At 33.9% G+C, this 21,973-nt stretch overlaps 1 protein-coding gene across 1 annotated transcript in view; it reads right to left on the bottom strand.

The window, feature by feature from the left end:
- LOC138283517 (uncharacterized) overlaps window positions 1-21,973 on the bottom strand; it is a 471,678-nt gene that overhangs the window by 418,407 nt on the left and 31,298 nt on the right. The window contains exons 14-21 of the mRNA XM_069221456.1: window positions 19,217-19,480; window positions 17,519-17,785; window positions 15,667-15,930; window positions 11,923-12,186; window positions 8,371-8,634; window positions 6,672-6,938; window positions 4,819-5,082; window positions 1,269-1,532 (exon numbers count right to left, since the gene is read on the bottom strand). Of these exons, the coding sequence (XP_069077557.1) occupies window positions 1,269-1,532; window positions 4,819-5,082; window positions 6,672-6,938; window positions 8,371-8,634; window positions 11,923-12,186; window positions 15,667-15,930; window positions 17,519-17,785; window positions 19,217-19,480 (2,118 nt within the window). The remainder of the gene's footprint in view (window positions 1-1,268; window positions 1,533-4,818; window positions 5,083-6,671; window positions 6,939-8,370; window positions 8,635-11,922; window positions 12,187-15,666; window positions 15,931-17,518; window positions 17,786-19,216; window positions 19,481-21,973) is intronic.

Here is a 21,973-nt window from a genome sequence, read left to right as displayed (position 1 = left end):
TATTTATCCATACAATAATCATATACAAATAATGTTGGTGAATAACCATCAACATTTCATTATTATTGAGAACTTCATGTTTTATAATCATCTTAGGTTCACAAATATATGTTATAAAAAATTCAACTTTCAGTTACCACTATTTCTTTTTCATAGTAGTATGCTATATGTGTCATTTGAAATCGTACATAAGGCTAACTTAGTAGTTTAAAACACATGTAAAGGTAGCAGACTTTAGACTCTTCTCCTTTGCAGTATTTGCACATTTTAAAGGGCTGTCTTATAAAGCAATATACATAAAAGAACGAAGGCCACAGTAGTGTTTTAATTTTCAGTAGGTGTTGATGAAATTGTCCTGTTATAGACTAAATGATGGTTTTTTTACACTTTGACATCATGCCTTCTCTTTAGTGACTTGAAGAGGATACATTTTAGTGACGTTCTTATAATATTTGGCACTGGAGATACCAGGCTTCTTTAAATGAAAGCAGGTGCAGTACTTATATTGAAATTCCTGAGTATTTTCTCATCATAATTGTTAAATAATTGTAATTATGCTAAATTTAGAAAATCATATATATTACTTAAAGACACCCAGACTGTTTTATTGTTGACAATATCACATCTCGAATAAATTTAATATATCAAAAGTGCTAATTGCATAAAACACCTTATTATTGCTTGTAGTGGATCTTATCTCAGCAGAATGCCTAAACAGAAAAGGTAAGTATTATCTACAGAACTATATGTTATAAAGCACACCTATAGCAATTGGATGCTTTCAAACATGTTTGTAGAGTTGTCCGAAGTATGCTCTTCTCTACCCTAATTATAAATTACACATTTACTCATGATTTTGAAAGCTCCACTCCTCACTTTCAGCGTGGCTATTTGGCCACGTGTAGTAAAGATAAATATACCCTGGTAGTTAAGAAGGACCTAAACAGCATTTTCTATAGGGCAGCTCCAAAACTGACATCACAATAAGAGCATATTTTGATTAAAACTACACAACTTAGACAATGATATTTTTTCAGGAAGTATAATTAAACATTGCATTAATATACACACATTTGTTCAAGACTTGAGTTTGCAATGTCAAAGACGTACTTTTTTTTAGCCAAAAACTGTATTATACGTGTAGTTATTATTTTAACAATGTACTAAAGGATCAAGCCCATACTCATTCTCAGGTTTTGCAGCTTCAGCTTGTTAATGAGACTAAGTGCTATACACAAAAAAACAACAGCAGTATCTGCTTAACTTACATGTTGCCTCAGTCACTACTGCTGATGTTTCATTGAAAGGTCCACTTATTGTTGTAATTGTGATACTATATTCTCTGCCGGGAAGTAAGTCTGTAAAATTAACAGGCTTTATCGATGAGGTTGTTTTGTTCTGGGAGACAGCTCCTTGGAGGTACACATTATACCACTCCACAAGACCAGGTGGAGCACTCCAATTGACTTCAATGTTATTTGGTGATTTCCTGTTGTTAAAAGTGATATCCTGCGAAGATACTTGAGAAGGCCCTATCAATGCACAGAACAACAGTAATTGGATCTTTAAGCTCTTCAAGCATCTCAAAGTAGATCATTACAGATTTCTTTTTTTAAAATGTTTCTTTATTGTATTATCAACAACATAAACGGAGACATGTTATGTTTAGTCTCCTCAATACAGCTGACAACAACATTGTATCAGGCATACATATCTCTGTTGTTCATATTTTTAGCCACTATTCTAGCTGGGAGTTGGCATGCGAAACATAACAGTGCAATTAGTAATAACAGCTGCAACAACTATTTCATATTCTCAGCAGCCACTGATCTTTTACATCACCACCTCCCTCTAGAGAGCACATAATAATATGTTGTACATGATATAGATATGATACGCTCATTCTGTTTAATCAATTTGGTGCAGTTAACTCTTCACCAAAACTGTCCGCTAACTGGGAATCCATCAATAGCAATCTATTTTGTCTATTACCCCAGTTATCTTTGTACATATCTGATCCATTAGCCAAGTTTGGAATAGGATGTACCCAATCATCAAAGCACATATATGGAATATTCTGTATGCCCCTCCCCCCAACTAGCATACCTGCGATCATGGAGGATTTTCATCTGATTTGACTTCAATTACAAGTAATAATACCTCTCGTATACCAGTAACAATAGTTTTACCACATCATTTTCGTTTCTTAAAATACTGAACACTTCAACCTCAGCAGTAACCCAATTTTGTGTGACCTTTGAACATTTTGTAACTTCCCCCTTGTTATCCTGCCTTCTTTACAACCTACAGCTATATTATCTTTGTCTGAAAGAAAGGCAAAGTCAATATACCAGTAACTGTATGTTGTCTTGCTTTGTATCATATGCCCCAGCAAACAAGCACTTGGTTCCCATTATACCCTCCTACCAGTGAGAGCAATGTGTACCTCAACAACCTCAAACCAAAACTGTGTAATATGACCACATCTCCAGACCATAAGGAAAATCCATCCCTAAAAGGGTTCTCTGAAAGTGATCAAAGATATGTTAAGCTGCACCAGCACACAGTTACTGAGTGTAAATGTGAATTGCACTATTTTGGAAAACAAATGTAGTTCACTGTATTTCCGAAATTTCTGAGAATTTATGCAGGATATTTTCAATTTTTGTCAGATACTGGATTGTAAATAGGAACTGTGCATCGGAGATCTTATAATGCAAAATAGAGTAATGATTTTAACTCTACTGCTAGATTGTCATTTTCATCCAGTAGGCCGAGGGAAGTGACACAAAATGAGTAAGAAATACTTGCATCATGGTTGTTGTTTTATAATATTGTGTATGCCTTGAAATTAATAAATCTGAGATACAGACCTCTCAATTGACACATACTCTACATGCTAATTAAAGAGAAGCAGTAGTCTCAAGCAACTTTCATTTTGTAGCTACATTCTTAGTCACAAAATTGGTTTAAGGTCATGAATTGAAAAAAACAATTGAGGCTAGTAATGATTCACAGAATATTTCTGGATTCCTATTTAGATTACAAGAAAGTGTTATGGAGATGACCAGTGGTATTTCAATAATGAAATATTCACAATAAAGGAATACGCCACTTACTTGTATATGAAGAGATGAGCAGAGGTGGACTTGAATAATTATAAACACCCACGGTGACTACACTTATTGTGTAGTTTGTTCCTGAAACCAGGTTCTCAATATTGGCATAGGTACTAGTGTTTGTGATACTTCTGTTTCCTTGTGAACTGTTGTACGTGATATTGTAAGTCAATTGTATACCACTCATATTTAAAGGCTGATTCCATGAAAACTTGATGCTGTTTCTTTCTGCATCCAAAGATGTCACCGAACCAGGCCGTTCAGGATCTGTTGACCATGAAATTATTTGGCAATTTTAATAGTACACTTCATCAAAAATAATTTATCTTCTCAATGGCACATTGAAAACATTCACAAAAAATTATTTTGTCAATAAATATTTATAAACATCAATCTATACATCTACTTTTTGACGTTCCATTTTATTGTCTATTTATCCATACAATAATCATATACAAATAATGTTGGTGAATAACCATGAACATTTCATTATTATTGAAAACTTCATGTTTTATAATCATCTTAGGTTCACAAATATATGTTATAAAAAATTCAACTTTCAGTTCCCAATATTTCTTTTTCATAGTAGTATGCTATATTTGTCATTTGAAATCGTACATAAGGCTAACTTAGTGGTTTAAAACACATGTAAAAGTAGCAGACTTTAGACTCATCTCCTTTGCAGTATTTGCACATTTTAAAGGGCTGTCTTATAAACCAATATACATAAAAGAACGAAGGCCACAGTAGTGTTTTAATTTTCAGTAGGTGTTGATGAAATTGTCCTGTTATAGACTAAATGATGTTTTTTTTACACTTTGACATCATGCCTTCTCTTTAGTGACTTGAAGAGGATACATTTTAGTGACGTTCTTATAATATTTGGCACTGGAGATACCAGGCTTCTTTAAATGAAAGCAGGTGTAGTACTTATATTGAAATTCCTGAGTATTTTCTCATCATAATTGTTAAATAATTGTAATTATGCTAAATTTAGAAAATCATATATATTACTTAAAGACACCCAGACTGTTTTATTGTTGACAATATCACATCTCGAATAAATTTAATATATCAAAAGTGCTAATTGCATAAAACACCTTCTTATTGCTTGTAGTGGATCTTATCTCAGCAGAATGCCTAAACAGAAAAGGTAAGTATTATCTACAGAACTATATGTTATAAAGCACACCTATAGCAATTGGATGCTTTCAAACATGTTTGTAGAGTTGTCCGAAGTATGCTCTTCTCTACCCTAATTATAAATTACACATTTACTCATGATTTTGAAAGCTCCACTCCTCACTTTCAGCGTGGCTATTTGGCCACGTGTAGTAAAGATAAATATACCCTGGTAGTTAAGAAGGACCTAAACTGCATTTTCTATAGGGCAGCTCCAAAACTGACATCACAATAAGAGCATATTTTGATTAAAACTACACAACTTAGACAATGATATTTTTTCAGGAAGTATAATTAAACATTGCATTAATATACACGAATTTGTTCAAGACTTGAGTTTGCAATGTCAAAGACGTACTTTTTTTTAGCCAAAAACCTTATTATACGTGTAGTTATTATTTTAACAATGTACTAAAGGATCAAGCCCATACTCATTCTCAGGTTTTGCAGCTTCAGCTTGTTAATGAGACTAAGTGCTATACACAAAAAAACCAACAGCAGTATCTGCTTAACTTACATGTTGCCTCAGTCACTACTGCTGATGTTTCATTGAAAGGTCCACTTATTGTTGTAATTGTGATACTATATTCTCTGCCGGGAAGTAAGTCTGTAAAATTAACAGGCTTTATCGATGAGGTTGTTTTGTTCTGGGAGACAGCTCCTTGGAGGTACACATTATACCACTCCACAAGACCAGGTGGAGCACTCCAATTGACTTCAATGTTATTTGGTGATTTCCTGTTGTTAAGAGTGATATCCTGCGAAGATACTTGAGAAGGCCCTATCAATGCACAAAACAACAGTAATTGGATCTTTAAGCTCTTCAAGCATCTTAAAGTAGATCATTACAGATTTCTTTTTTGAAATGTTTCTTTATTTTATTATCAACAACATAAACGGAGACACGTTATGTTTAGTCTCCTCAATACAGCTGATAACAACATTGTATCAGGCATACATATCTCTGTTGTTCATATTTTTACCCACTGTTCTAGCTGGGAGTTGACATGCGAAACAGAACAGTTGCAATTAGTAATAACAGCTGCAACAACTATTTCATATTCTCAGCAGCCACTGATCTTTTACATCACCACCTCCCTCTAGAGAGCACATAATAATATGTTGTACATGATATAGATATGATACGCTCATTCTGTTTAATCAATTTGGTGCAGTTAACTCTTCACCAAACCTGTCCCGCTAACTGAGAATCCATCAATAGCATTCTATTTTGTCTATTACCCCATTTATCTTTGTACATATCTGATCCATTAGCCAAGTTTGGAATAGGATGTACCTAACCATCAAAGCACATATATGGAATATTCTGTATGCCCCTCCCCCCAACTAGCATACCTGCAATCATGGAGGATTTTCATCTGATTTGACTTCAATTACAAGTAATAATACTTCTCGTATACCAGTAACAATAGTTTTACCACATCATTTTCGTTTCTTAAAATACTGAACACTTCAACCTCAGCAGTAACCCAATTTTGTGTGACCTTTGAACATTTTGTAACTTCCCCCTTGTTATCCTGCCTTCTTTACAACCTACAGCTATATTATCTTTGTCTGAAAGAAAGGCAAAGTCAATATACCAGTAACTGTATGTTGTCTTGCTTTGTATCATATGCCCCAGCAAACAAGCACTTGGTTCCCATTATACCCTCCTGCCAGTGAGAGCAATGTGTACCTCAACAACCTCAAACCAAAACTGTGTAATATGACCACATCTCCAGACCATAAGGAAAATCCATCCCTAAAAGGGTTCTCTGAAAGTGATCAAAGATATGTTAAGCTGCACCAGCACACAGTTACTGAGCGTAAATGAGAATTGCACTATTTTGGAAAAAAAATGTAGTTCACTGTATTTCCGAAATTTCTGAGAATTTATGCAGGATATTTTCAATTTTTTTCAGATACTGGATTGTAAATAGGAACTGTGCATCGGAGATCTTATAATGCAAAATAGAGTAATGATTTTAACTCTACTGCTAGATTGTCATTTTCATCCAGTAGGCCGAGGGAAGTGACACAAAATGAGTAAGAAATACTTGCATCATGGTTGTTGTTTTATAATATTGTGATATGCCTTGAAATTAATAAATCTGAGATACAGACCTCTCAATTGACACATAATCTACATGCTAATTAAAGAGAAGCTGTAGTCTCAAGCAACTTTCATTTTTTAGCTACATTCTTAGTCACAAAAGTGGTTTAAGGTCATGAATTGAAAAAAACAATTGAGGCTAGTAATGATTCACAGAATATTTCTGGATTCGTATTTAGATTACAAGAAAGTGTTATGGAGATGACCAGTGGTATTTCAATAATGAAATATTCACAATAAAGGAATACGCCACTTACTTGTATATGAAGAGATGAGCAGAGGTGGACTTGAATAATTATAAACACCAACGGTTACTACACTTATTGTGTAGTTTGTTCCTGAAACCAGGTTCTCAATATTGGCATAGGTACTGGTGTTTGTGATACTTCTGTTTCCTTGTGAACTGTTGTACGTGATATTGTAAGTCAATTGTATACCACTCATATTTAAAGGCTGATTCCATGAAAACTTGATGCTGTTTCTTTCTGCATCCAAAGATGTCACCGAACCAGGCCGTTCAGGATCTGTTGACCATGAAATTATTTGGCAATTTTAATAGTACACTTCATCAAAAATAATTTATCTTCTCAATGGCACATTGAAAACATTCACAAAAAATTATTTTGTCAATAAATATTTATAAACATCAATCTATACATCTACTTTTTGACGTTCCATTTTATTGTCTATTTATCCATACAATAATCATATACAAATAATGTTGGTGAATAACCATCAACATTTCATTATTATTGAGAACTTCATGTTTTATAATCATCTTAGGTTCACAAATATATGTTATAAAAAATTCTACTTTCAGTTACCAATATTTCTTTTTCATAGTAGAATGCTATATGTGTCATTTGAAATCGTACATAAGGCTAACTTAGTAGTTTAAAACACATGTAAAGGTAGCAGACTTTAGACTCTTCTCCTTTGCAGTATTTGCACATTTTAAAGGGCTGTCTTATAAAGCAATATACATAAAAGAACGAAGGCCACAGTAGTGTTTTAATTTTCAGTAGGTGTTGATGAAATTGTCCTGTTATAGACTAAATGATGGGTTTTTTACACTTTGACATCATGCTTTCTCTTTAGTGACTTGAAGAGGATACATTTTAGTGACGTTCTTATAATATTTGGCACTGGAGATACCAGGCTTCTTTAAATGAAAGCAGGTGTAGTACTTATATTGAAATTCCTGAGTATTTTCTCATCATAATTGTTAAATAATTGTAATTATGCTAAATTTTCAAAATCATATATATTACTTAAAGCCACCCAGACTATTTTATTGTTGACAATATCACATCTCGAATAAATTTAATATATCAAAAGTGCTAATTGCATAAAACACCTTATTATTGCTTGTAGTGGATCTTATCTCAGCAGAATGCCTAAACAGAAAAGGTAAGTATTATCTACAGAACTATATGTTATAAAGCACACCTATAGCAATAGGATGCTTTCAAACATGTTTGTAGAGTTGTCCGAAGTATGCCCTTCTCTACCCTAATTATAAATTACACATTTACTCATGAGTTTGAAAGCTCCACTTCTCACTTTCAGCGTGGCTATTTGGCCATGTGCAGTAAAGATAAATATACCCTGGTAGTTAAGAAGGACCTAAACAGCATTTTCTATAGGGCAGCTCCAAAACTGACATCACAATAAGAGCATTTTTTGTTTAAAACTACACAACTTAGACAATGATATTTTTTCAGGAAGTATAATTAAACATTGCATTAATATACACGCATTTGTTCAAGACTTGAGTTTGCAATGTCAAAGACGTACTTTTATTTAGCCAAAAACTGTATTATACGTGTAGTTATTATTTTAACAATGTACTAAAGGATCAAGCCCATACTCATTCTCAGGTTTTGCAGCTTCAGCTTGTTAATGAGACTAAGTGCTATACACAAAAAAAACAACAGCAGTATCTGCTTAACTTACATGTTGCCTCAGTCACTACTGCTGATGTTTCATTGAAAGGTCCACTTATTGTTGTAATTGTGATACTATATTCTCTGCCGGGAAGTAAGTCTGTAAAATTAACAGGCTTTATCGATGAGGTTTTTTTGTTCTGGGAGACAGCTCCTTGGAGGTACACATTATACCACTCCACAAGACCAGGTGGAGCACTCCAATTGACTTCAATGTTATTTGGTGATTTCCTGTTGTTAAGAGTGATATCCTGCGAAGATACTTGAGAAGGCCCTATCAATGCACAAAACAATAGTAATTGGATCTTTAAGCTCTTCAAGCATCTCAAAGTAGATCATTACAGATTTATTTTTTGAAAATGTTTCTTTATTGTATTATCAACAACATAAAGGGAGACATGTTATGTTTAGTCTCCTCAATACAGCTGACAACAACATTGTATCAGGCATACATATCTCTGTTGTTCATATTTTTACCCACTGTTCTAGCTGGGAGTTGGCATGCGAAACATAACAGTTGCAATTAGTAATAACAGCTGCAACAACTATTTCATATTCTCAGCAGCCACTGATCTTTTACATCACCACCTCCCTCTAGAGAGCATATAATAATATGTTGTACATGATATAGATATGATACGCTCATTCTGTTTAATCAATTTGGTGCAGTTAACTCTTCACCAAACCTGTCCGCTAACTGAGAATCCATCAATAGCATTCTATTTTGTCTATTACCCCATTTATCTTTGTACATATCTGATCCATTAGCCAAGTTTGGAATAGGATGTACCTAACCATCAAAGCACATATATGGAATATTCTGTATGCCCCTCCCCCCAACTAGCATACCTGCAATCATGGAGGATTTTCATCTGATTTGACTTCAATTACAAGTAATAATACTTCTCATATACCAGTAACAATAGTTTTACCACATCATTTTAGTTTCTTAAAATACTGAACACTTCAACCTCAGCAGTAACCCAATGTTGTGTGACCTTTGAAAATTTTGTAACTTCCCCCTTGTTATCCTGCCTTCTTTACAACCTACAGCTATATTATCTTTGTCTGAAAGAAAGGCAAAGTCAATATACCAGTAACTGTATGTTGTCTTGCTTTGTATCATATGCCCCAGCAAACAAGCACTTGGTTCCCATTATACCCTCCTGCCAGTGAGAGCAATGTCTACCTCAACAACCTCAAACCAAAACTGTGTAATATGACCACATCTCCAGACCATAAGGAAAATCCATCCCTAAAAGGTTTCTCTGAAAGTGATCAAAGATATGTTACGCTGCACCAGCACACAGTTACTGAGTGTAAATGTGAATTGCACTATTTTGGAAAACAAATGTAGTTCACTGTATTTCCGAAATTTCTTAGAATTTATGCAGGATATTTTAAATTTTTGTCAGATACTGGATTGTAAATAGGAACTGTGCATCGGAGATCTTATAATGCAAAATAGAGTAATGATTTTAACTCTACTGCTAGATTGTCATTTTCATCCAGTAGGCCGAGGGAAGTGACACAAAATGAGTAAGAAATACTTGCATCATGGTTGTTGTTTTATAATATTGTGATATGCCTTGAAATTAATAAATCTGAGATATAGACCTCTCAATTGACACATACTCTACATGCTAATTAAAGAGAAGCTGTAGTCTCAAGCAACTTTCATTTTGTAGCTACATTCTTAGACACAAAAGTGGTTTAAGGTCATGAATTGAAAAAAATAATGGAGGCTAGTAATGATCCACAGAATATTTCTGGGTTCGTATTTTAGATTACAAGAAAGTGTTATGGAGATGACCAGTGGTATTTCAATAATGAAATATTCACAATAAAGGAATACGCCACTTACTTGTATATGAAGAGATGAGCAGAGGTGGACTTGAATAATTATAAACACCAACGGTTACTACACTTATTGTGTAGTTTGTTCCTGAAACCAGGTTCTCAATATTGGCATAGGTACTGGTGTTTGTGATACTTCTGTTTCCTTGTGAACTGCTGTACGTGATATTGTAAGTCAATTGTATACCACTCATATTTAAAGGCTGATTCCATGAAAACTTGATGCTGTTTCTTTCTGCATCCAAAGATGTCACCGAACCAGGCCGTTCAGGATCTGTTGACCATGAAATTATTTGGCAATTTTAATAGTACACTTCATCAAAAATAATTTATCTTCTCAATGGCACATTGAAAACATTCACAAAAAATTATTTTGTCAATAAATATTTATAAACATCAATCTATACATCTACATTTTGACGTTCCATTTTATTGTCTAATTATCCATACAATAATCATATACAAATAATCTTGGTGAATAACCATGAACATTTCATTATTATTGAGAACTTCATGTTTTATAATCATCTTAGGTTCACAAATATATGTTATAAAAAATTCAACTTTCAGTTACCAATATTTCTTTTTCATAGTAGTATGCTATATGTGTCATTTGAAATCGTACATAAGGCTAACTTAGTGGTTTAAAACACATGTAAAGGTAGCAGACTTTAGACTCTTCTCCTTTGCAGTATTTGCACATTTTAAAGGGCTGTCTTATAAACCAATATACATAAGAGAACGAAGGCCACAGTAGTGTTTTAATTTTCAGTAGGTGTTGATGAAATTGTCCTGTTATATACTAAATGATGGGTTTTTTACCCTTTGACATCATGCCTTCTCTTTAGTCACTTGAAGAGGATGCATTTTAGTGACGTTCTTATAATATTTGGCACTGGAGATACCATGCTTCTTTAAATGAAAGCAGGTGTAGTACTTATATTGAAATTCCTCAGTATTTTCTCATCATAATTGTTAAATAATTGTAATTATGCTAAATTTTGAAAATCATATATATTACTTAAAGCCACCCAGACTATTTTATTGTTGACAATACAACATCTCGAATAAATTTAATATATCAAAAGTGCCAATTGCATAAAACACCTTATTATTGCTTGTAGTGGATCTTATCTCAGCAGAATGCCTAAACAGAAAAGGTAAGTATTATCTACAGAACTATATGTTATAAAGCACACCTATAGCAATAGGATGCTTTCAAACATGTTTGTAGAGTTGTCCAAAGTATGCTCTTCTCTACCCTAATTATAAATTACACATTTACTCATTATTTTGAAAGCTCCACTCCTCACTTTCAGCGTGGCTATTTGGCCATGTGTAGTAAAGATAAATATACCCTGGTAGTTAAGAAGGACCTATACAGCATTTTCTATAGGGCAGCTCCAAAACTGACATCACAATAAGAGCATATTTTGATTAAAACTACACAACTTAGACAATGATATTTTTTCAGGAAGTATAATTAAACATTTATTAATATACACCCATTTGTTCAAGACTTGAGTTTGCAATGTCAAAGACGTACTTTTTTTTAGCCAAAAACTGTATTATACGTGTAGTTATTATTTTAACAATGTACTAAAGGATCAAGCCCATACTCATTCTCAGGTTTTGCAGCTTCAGCTTGTTAATGAGACTAAGTGCTATACACAAAAAAAACAACAGCAGTATCTGCTTAACTTACATGTTGCCTCAGTCACTACTGCTGATGTTTCATTGAAAGGTCCACTTATTGTTGTAATTGTGATACTATATTCTCTGCCGGGAAGTAAGTCTGTAAAATTAACAGGCTTTATCGATGAGGTTGTTTTGTTCTGGGAGACAGCTCCTTGGAGGTACACATTATACCACTCCACAAGACCAGGTGGAGCACTCCAATTGACTTCAATGTTATTTGGTGATTTCCTGTTGTTAAGAGTGATATCCTGCGAAGATACTTGAGAAGGCCCTATCAATGCACAGAACAACAGTAATTGGATCTTTAAGCTCTTCAAGCATCTCAAAGTAGATCAATACAGATTTCTTTTTTTAAAATGTTTCTTTATTGTATTATCAACAACATAAACGGAGACATGTTATGTTTAGTCTCCTCAATACAGCTGACAACAACATTGTATCAGGCATACATATCTCTGTTGTTCATATTTTTAGCCACTATTCTAGCTGGGAGTTGGCATGCGAAACATAACAGTGCAATTAGTAATAACAGCTGCAACAACTATTTCATATTCTCAGCAGCCACTGATCTTTTACATCACCACCTCCCTCTAGAGAGCACATAATAATATGTTGAACATGATATAGATATGATACGCTCATTCTGTTTAATCAATTTGGTGCAGTTAACTCTTCACCAAAAATGTCCGCTAACTGGGAATCCATCAATAGCAATCTATTTTGTCTATTACCCCAGTTATCTTTGTACATATCTGATCCATTAGCCAAGTTTGGAATAGGATGTACCCAATCATCAAAGCACATATATGGAATATTCTGTATGCCCCTCCCCCCAACTAGCATACCTGCGATCATGGAGGATTTTCATCTGATTTGACTTCAATTACAAGTAATAATACCTCTTGTATACCAGTAACAATAGTTTTACCACATCATTTTCGTTTCTTAAAATACTGAACACTTCAACCTCAGCAGTAACCCAATTTTGTGTGACCTTTGAACATTTTGTAACTTCCCCCTTGTTATCCTGCCTTCTTTACAACCTACAGCTATATTATCTTTGTCTGAAAGAAAGGCAAAGTCAATATAGCAGTAACTGTATGTTGTCTTGCTTTGTATCATATGCCCCAGCAAACAAGCACTTGGTTCCCATTATACCCTCCTGCCAGTGAGAGCAATGTGTACCTCAACAACCTCAAACCAAAACTGTGTAATATGACCACATCTCCAGACCATAAGGAAAATCCATCCCTAAAAGGGTTCTCTGAAAGTGATCAAAGATATGTTAAGCTGCACCAGCACACAGTTACTGAGTGTAAATGAGAATTGCACTATTTTGGAAAAAAAATGTAGCTCACTGTATTTCCGAAATTTCTGAGAATTTATGCAGGATATTTTTAATTTTTGTCAGATACTGGATTGTAAATAGGAACTGTGCATCGGAGATTTTATAATGCAAAATAGAGTAATGATTTTAACTCTACTGCTAGATTGTCATTTTCATCCAGTAGGCCGAGGGAAGTGACACAAAATGAGTAAGAAATACTTGCATCATGGTTGTTGTTTTATAATATTGTGATATGCCTTGAAATTAATAAATCTGAGATACAGACTTCTCAATTGACACATAATCTACATGCTAATTAAAGAGAAGCTGTAGTCTCAAGCAACTTTCATTTTGTAGCTACATTCTTAGTCACAAAAGTGGTTTAAGGTCATGAATTGAAAAAAACAATTGAGGCTAGTAATGATTCGCAGAATATTTCTGGATTCGTATTTAGATTACAAGAAAGTGTTATGGAGATGACCAGTGGTATTTCAATAATGAAATATTCACAATAAAGGAATTCACCACTTACTTGTATATGAAGAGATGAGCAGAGGTGGACTTGAATAATTATAAACACCCACGGTGACTACACTTATTGTGTAGTTTGTTCCTGAAACCAGGTTCTCAATATTGGCATAGGTACTGGTGTTTGTGATACTTCTGTTTCCTTGTGAACTGTTGTACGTGATATTGTAAGTCAATTGTATACCACTCATATTTAAAGGCTGATTCCATGAAAACTTGATGCTGTTTCTTTCTGCATCCAAAGATGTCACCGAACCAGGCCGTTCAGGATCTGTTGACCATGAAATTATTTGGCAATTTTAATAGTACACTTCATCAAAAATAATTTATCTTCTCAATGGCACATTGAAAACATTCACAAAAAATTATTTTGTCAATAAATATTTATAAACATCAATCTATACATCTACTTTTTGACGTTCCATTTTATTGTCTATTTATCCATACAATAATCATATACAAATAATGTTGGTGAATAACCATGAACATTTCATTATTATTGAAAACTTCATGTTTTATAATCATCTTAGGTTCACAAATATATGTTATAAAAAATTCAACTTTCAGTTCCCAATATTTCTTTTTCATAGTAGTATGCTATATTTGTCATTTGAAATCGTACATAAGGCTAACTTAGTGGTTTAAAACACATGTAAAAGTAGCAGACTTTAGACTCTTCTCCTTTGCAGTATTTGCACATTTTAAAGGGCTGTCTTATAAACCAATATACATAAAAGAACGAAGGCCACAGTAGTGTTTTAATTTTCAGTAGGTGTTGATGAAATTGTCCTGTTATAGACTAAATGATGTTTTTTTTACACTTTGACATCATGCCTTCTCTTTAGTGACTTGAAGAGGATACATTTTAGTGACGTTCTTATAATATTTGGCACTGGAGATACCAGGCTTCTTTAAATGAAAGCAGGTGTAGTACTTATATTGAAATTCCTAAGTATTTTCTCATCATAATTGTTAAATAATTGTAATTATGCTAAATTTTCAAAATCATATATATTACTTAAAGCCACCCAGACTATTTTATTGTTGACAATATCACATCTCGAATAAATTTAATATATCAAAAGTGCTAATTGCATAAAACACCTTATTATTGCTTGTAGTGGATCTTATCTCAGCAGAATGCCTAAACAGAAAAGGTAAGTATTATCTACAGAACTATGGGGGTTATTCTAACTTTGGAGGAGGTGTTAATCCGTCCCAAAAGTGACGGAAAAGTGACGGATTTACCACCAGCCGTATAACGAGTCCATTATATCCTTTGGAACTCGTAATACGGCTGGTGGTATATCCGTCACTTTACCGTCACTTTTGGGACGGATTAACAGTCCTCCAAAGTTAGAATAACCCCCTATATGTTATAAAACACACCTATAGCAATAGGATGCTTTCAAACATGTTTGTAGAGTTGTCCGAAGTATGCTCTTCTCTACCCTAATTATAAATTACACATTTACTCACGAGTTTGAAAGCTCCACTCCTCACTTTCAGCGTGGCTATTTGGCCATGTGTAGTAAAGATAAATATACCCTGGTAGTTAAGAAGGACCTAAACAGCATTTTCTATAGGGCAGCTCCAAAACTGACATCACAATAAGAGCATTTTTTGGCTAAAACTACACAACTTAGACAATGATATTTTTTCAGGAAGTATAATTAAACATTGCATTAATATACGCGCATTTGTTCAAGACTTGAGTTTGCAATGTCAAAGACGTACTTTTATTTAGCCAAAAACTGTATTATACGTGTAGTTATTATTTTAACAATGTACTAAAGGATCAAGCCCATACTCATTCTCAGGTTTTGCAGCTTCAGCTTGTAAATGAGACTAAGTGCTATACACAAAAAAACCAACAGCAGTATCTGCTTAACTTACATGTTGCCTCAGTCACTACTGCTGATGTTTCATTGAAAGGTCCACTTATTGTTGTAATTGTGATACTATATTCTCTGCCGGGAAGTAAGTCTGTAAAATTAACAGGCTTTATCGATGAGGTTGTTTTGTTCTGGGAGACAGCTCCTTGGAGGTACACATTATACCACTCCACAAGACCAGGTGGAGCACTCCAATTGACTTCAATGTTATTTGGTGATTTCCTGTTGTTAAGAGTGATATCCTGCGAAGATACTTGAGAAGGCCCTATCAATGCACAAAACAACAGTAATTGGATCTTTAGCTCTTCAAGCATCTTAAAGTAGATCATTACAGATTTCTTTTTTGAAATGTTTCTTTATTTTATTATCAACAACATAAACGGAGACACGTTATGTTTAGTCTCCTCAATACAGCTGATAACAACATTGTATCAGGCATACATATCTCTGTTGTTCATATTTTTACCCACTGTTCTAGCTGGGAGTTGACATGCGAAACAGAACAGTTGCAATTAGTAATAACAGCTGCAACAACTATTTCATATTCTCAGCAGCCACTGATCTTTTACATCACCACCTCCCTCTAGAGAGCACATAATAATATGTTGTACATGATATAGATATGATACGCTCATTCTGTTTAATCAATTTGGTGCAGTTAACTCTTCACCAAACCTGTCCCGCTAACTGAGAATCCATCAATAGCATTCTATTTTGTCTATTACCCCATTTATCTTTGTACATATCTGATCCATTAGCCAACTTTGGAATAGGATGTACCTAACCATCAAAGCACATATATGGAATATTCTGTATGCCCCTCCCCCCAACTAGCATACCTGCAATCATGGAGGATTTTCATCTGATTTGACTTCAATTACAAGTAATAATACTTCTCGTATACCAGTAACAATAGTTTTACCACATCATTTTCGTTTCTTAAAATACTGAACACTTCAACCTCAGCAGTAACCCAATTTTGTGTGACCTTTGAACATTTTGTAACTTCCCCCTTGTTATCCTGCCTTCTTTACAACCTACAGCTATATTATCTTTGTCTGAAAGAAAGGCAAAGTCAATATAGCAGTAACTGTATGTTGTCTTGCTTTGTATCATATGCCCCAGCAAACAAGCACTTGGTTCCCATTATACCCTCCTACCAGTGAGAGCAATGTGTACCTCAACAACCTCAAACCAAAACTGTGTAATATGACCACATCTCCAGACCATAAGGAAAATTCATCCCTAAAAGGGTTCTCTGAAAGTGATCAAAGATATGTTAAGCTGCACCAGCACACAGTTACTGAGCGTAAATGAGAATTGCACTATTTTGCAAAAAATATGTAGTTCACTGTATTTCCGAAATTTCTGAGAATTTATGCAGGATATTTTCAATTTTTGTCAGATACTGGATTGTAAATAGGAACTGTGCATCGGAGATCTTATAATGCAAAATAGAGTAATGATTTTAACTCTACTGCTAGATTGTCATTTTCACCCAGTAGGCCGAGGGAAGTGACACAAAATGAGTAAGAAATACTTGCATCATGGTTGTTGTTTTATAATATTGTGATATGCCTTGAAATTAATAAATCTGAGATACAGACCTCTCAATTGACACATAATCTACATGCTAATTAAAGAGAAGCTGTAGTCTCAAGCAACTTTCATTTTGTAGCTACATTCTTAGTCACAAAAGTGGTTTAAGGTCATGAATTGAAAAAAACAATTGAGGCTAGTAATGATTCACAGAATATTTCTGGATTCGTATTTAGATTACAAGAAAGTGTTATGGAGATGACCAGTGGTATTTCAATAATGAAATATTCACAATAAAGGAATGCGCCACTTACTTGTATATGAAGAGATGAGCAGAGGTGGACTTGAATAATTATAAACACCAACGGTTACTACACTTATTGTGTAGTTTGTTCCTGAAACCAGGTTCTCAATATTGGCATAGGTACTGGTGTTTGTGATACTTCTGTTTCCTTGTGAACTGTTGTACGTGATATTGTAAGTCAATTGTATACCACTCATATTTAAAGGCTGATTCCATGAAAACTTGATGCTGTTTCTTTCTGCATCCAAAGATGTCACCGAACCAGGCCGTTCAGGATCTGTTGACCATGAAATTATTTGGCAATTTTAATAGTACACTTCATCAAAAATAATTTATCTTCTCAATGGCACATTGAAAACATTCACCAAAAATTATTTTTTCAATAAATATTTATAAACATCAATCTATACATCTACTTTTTGACGTTCCATTGTATTGTCTATTTATCCATACAATAATCATATACAAATAATGTTGGTGAATAACCATCAACATTTCATTATTATTGAGAACTTCATGTTTTATAATCATCTTAGGTTCACAAATATATGTTATAAAAAATTCAACTTTCAGTTACCACTATTTCTTTTTCATAGTAGTATGCTATATGTGTCATTTGAAATCGTACATAAGGCTAACTTAGTAGTTTAAAACACATGTAAAGGTAGCAGACTTTAGACTCTTCTCCTTTGCAGTATTTGCACATTTTAAAGGGCTGTCTTATAAAGCAATATACATAAAAGAACGAAGGCCACAGTAGTGTTTTAATTTTCAGTAGGTGTTGATGAAATTGTCCTGTTATAGACTAAATGATGGTTTTTTTACACTTTGACATCATGCCTTCTCTTTAGTGACTTGAAGAGGATACATTTTAGTGACGTTCTTATAATATTTGGCACTGGAGATACCAGGCTTCTTTAAATGAAAGCAGGTGCAGTACTTATATTGAAATTCCTGAGTATTTTCTCATCATAATTGTTAAATAATTGTAATTATGCTAAATTTAGAAAATCATATATATTACTTAAAGACACCCAGACTGTTTTATTGTTGACAATATCACATCTCGAATAAATTTAATATATCAAAAGTGCTAATTGCATAAAACACCTTATTATTGCTTGTAGTGGATCTTATCTCAGCAGAATGCCTAAACAGAAAAGGTAAGTATTATCTACAGAACTATATGTTATAAAGCACACCTATAGCAATTGGATGCTTTCAAACATGTTTGTAGAGTTGTCCGAAGTATGCTCTTCTCTACCCTAATTATAAATTACACATTTACTCATGATTTTGAAAGCTCCACTCCTCACTTTCAGCGTGGCTATTTGGCCACGTGTAGTAAAGATAAATATACCCTGGTAGTTAAGAAGGACCTAAACAGCATTTTCTATAGGGCAGCTCCAAAACTGACATCACAATAAGAGCATATTTTGATTAAAACTACACAACTTAGACAATGATATTTTTTCAGGAAGTATAATTAAACATTGCATTAATATACACACATTTGTTCAAGACTTGAGTTTGCAATGTCAAAGACGTACTTTTTTTTAGCCAAAAACTGTATTATACGTGTAGTTATTATTTTAACAATGTACTAAAGGATCAAGCCCATACTCATTCTCAGGTTTTGCAGCTTCAGCTTGTTAATGAGACTAAGTGCTATACACAAAAAAACAACAGCAGTATCTGCTTAACTTACATGTTGCCTCAGTCACTACTGCTGATGTTTCATTGAAAGGTCCACTTATTGTTGTAATTGTGATACTATATTCTCTGCCGGGAAGTAAGTCTGTAAAATTAACAGGCTTTATCGATGAGGTTGTTTTGTTCTGGGAGACAGCTCCTTGGAGGTACACATTATACCACTCCACAAGACCAGGTGGAGCACTCCAATTGACTTCAATGTTATTTGGTGATTTCCTGTTGTTAAAAGTGATATCCTGCGAAGATACTTGAGAAGGCCCTATCAATGCACAGAACAACAGTAATTGGATCTTTAAGCTCTTCAAGCATCTCAAAGTAGATCATTACAGATTTCTTTTTTTAAAATGTTTCTTTATTGTATTATCAACAACATAAACGGAGACATGTTATGTTTAGTCTCCTCAATACAGCTGACAACAACATTGTATCAGGCATACATATCTCTGTTGTTCATATTTTTAGCCACTATTCTAGCTGGGAGTTGGCATGCGAAACATAACAGTGCAATTAGTAATAACAGCTGCAACAACTATTTCATATTCTCAGCAGCCACTGATCTTTTACATCACCACCTCCCTCTAGAGAGCACATAATAATATGTTGTACATGATATAGATATGATACGCTCATTCTGTTTAATCAATTTGGTGCAGTTAACTCTTCACCAAAACTGTCCGCTAACTGGGAATCCATCAATAGCAATCTATTTTGTCTATTACCCCAGTTATCTTTGTACATATCTGATCCATTAGCCAAGTTTGGAATAGGATGTACCCAATCATCAAAGCACATATATGGAATATTCTGTATGCCCCTCCCCCCAACTAGCATACCTGCGATCATGGAGGATTTTCATCTGATTTGACTTCAATTACAAGTAATAATACCTCTCGTATACCAGTAACAATAGTTTTACCACATCATTTTCGTTTCTTAAAATACTGAACACTTCAACCTCAGCAGTAACCCAATTTTGTGTGACCTTTGAACATTTTGTAACTTCCCCCTTGTTATCCTGCCTTCTTTACAACCTACAGCTATATTATCTTTGTCTGAAAGAAAGGCAAAGTCAATATACCAGTAACTGTATGTTGTCTTGCTTTGTATCATATGCCCCAGCAAACAAGCACTTGGTTCCCATTATACCCTCCTACCAGTGAGAGCAATGTGTACCTCAACAACCTCAAACCAAAACTGTGTAATATGACCACATCTCCAGACCATAAGGAAAATCCATCCCTAAAAGGGTTCTCTGAAAGTGATCAAAGATATGTTAAGCTGCACCAGCACACAGTTACTGAGTGTAAATGTGAATTGCACTATTTTGGAAAACAAATGTAGTTCACTGTATTTCCGAAATTTCTGAGAATTTATGCAGGATATTTTCAATTTTTGTCAGATACTGGATTGTAAATAGGAACTGTGCATCGGAGATCTTATAATGCAAAATAGAGTAATGATTTTAACTCTACTGCTAGATTGTCATTTTCATCCAGTAGGCCGAGGGAAGTGACACAAAATGAGTAAGAAATACTTGCATCATGGTTGTTGTTTTATAATATTGTGTATGCCTTGAAATTAATAAATCTGAGATACAGACCTCTCAATTGACACATACTCTACATGCTAATTAAAGAGAAGCAGTAGTCTCAAGCAACTTTCATTTTGTAGCTACATTCTTAGTCACAAAATTGGTTTAAGGTCATGAATTGAAAAAAACAATTGAGGCTAGTAATGATTCACAGAATATTTCTGGATTCCTATTTAGATTACAAGAAAGTGTTATGGAGATGACCAGTGGTATTTCAATAATGAAATATTCACAATAAAGGAATACGCCACTTACTTGTATATGAAGAGATGAGCAGAGGTGGACTTGAATAATTATAAACACCCACGGTGACTACACTTATTGTGTAGTTTGTTCCTGAAACCAGGTTCTCAATATTGGCATAGGTACTAGTGTTTGTGATACTTCTGTTTCCTTGTGAACTGTTGTACGTGATATTGTAAGTCAATTGTATACCACTCATATTTAAAGGCTGATTCCATGAAAACTTGATGCTGTTTCTTTCTGCATCCAAAGATGTCACCGAACCAGGCCGTTCAGGATCTGTTGACCATGAAATTATTTGGCAATTTTAATAGTACACTTCATCAAAAATAATTTATCTTCTCAATGGCACATTGAAAACATTCACAAAAAATTATTTTGTCAATAAATATTTATAAACATCAATCTATACATCTACTTTTTGACGTTCCATTTTATTGTCTATTTATCCATACAATAATCATATACAAATAATGTTGGTGAATAACCATGAACATTTCATTATTATTGAAAACTTCATGTTTTATAATCATCTTAGGTTCACAAATATATGTTATAAAAAATTCAACTTTCAGTTCCCAATATTTCTTTTTCATAGTAGTATGCTATATTTGTCATTTGAAATCGTACATAAGGCTAACTTAGTGGTTTAAAACACATGTAAAAGTAGCAGACTTTAGACTCATCTCCTTTGCAGTATTTGCACATTTTAAAGGGCTGTCTTATAAACCAATATACATAAAAGAACGAAGGCCACAGTAGTGTTTTAATTTTCAGTAGGTGTTGATGAAATTGTCCTGTTATAGACTAAATGATGTTTTTTTTACACTTTGACATCATGCCTTCTCTTTAGTGACTTGAAGAGGATACATTTTAGTGACGTTCTTATAATATTTGGCACTGGAGATACCAGGCTTC

Source organism: Pleurodeles waltl, chromosome 3_1 (genome assembly GCF_031143425.1).
Source record: "Pleurodeles waltl isolate 20211129_DDA chromosome 3_1, aPleWal1.hap1.20221129, whole genome shotgun sequence".
In the NCBI taxonomy this organism is placed as follows: domain Eukaryota; kingdom Metazoa; phylum Chordata; class Amphibia; order Caudata; family Salamandridae; genus Pleurodeles; species Pleurodeles waltl.
This window is presented reverse-complemented; position numbering and strand designations above follow the sequence as displayed.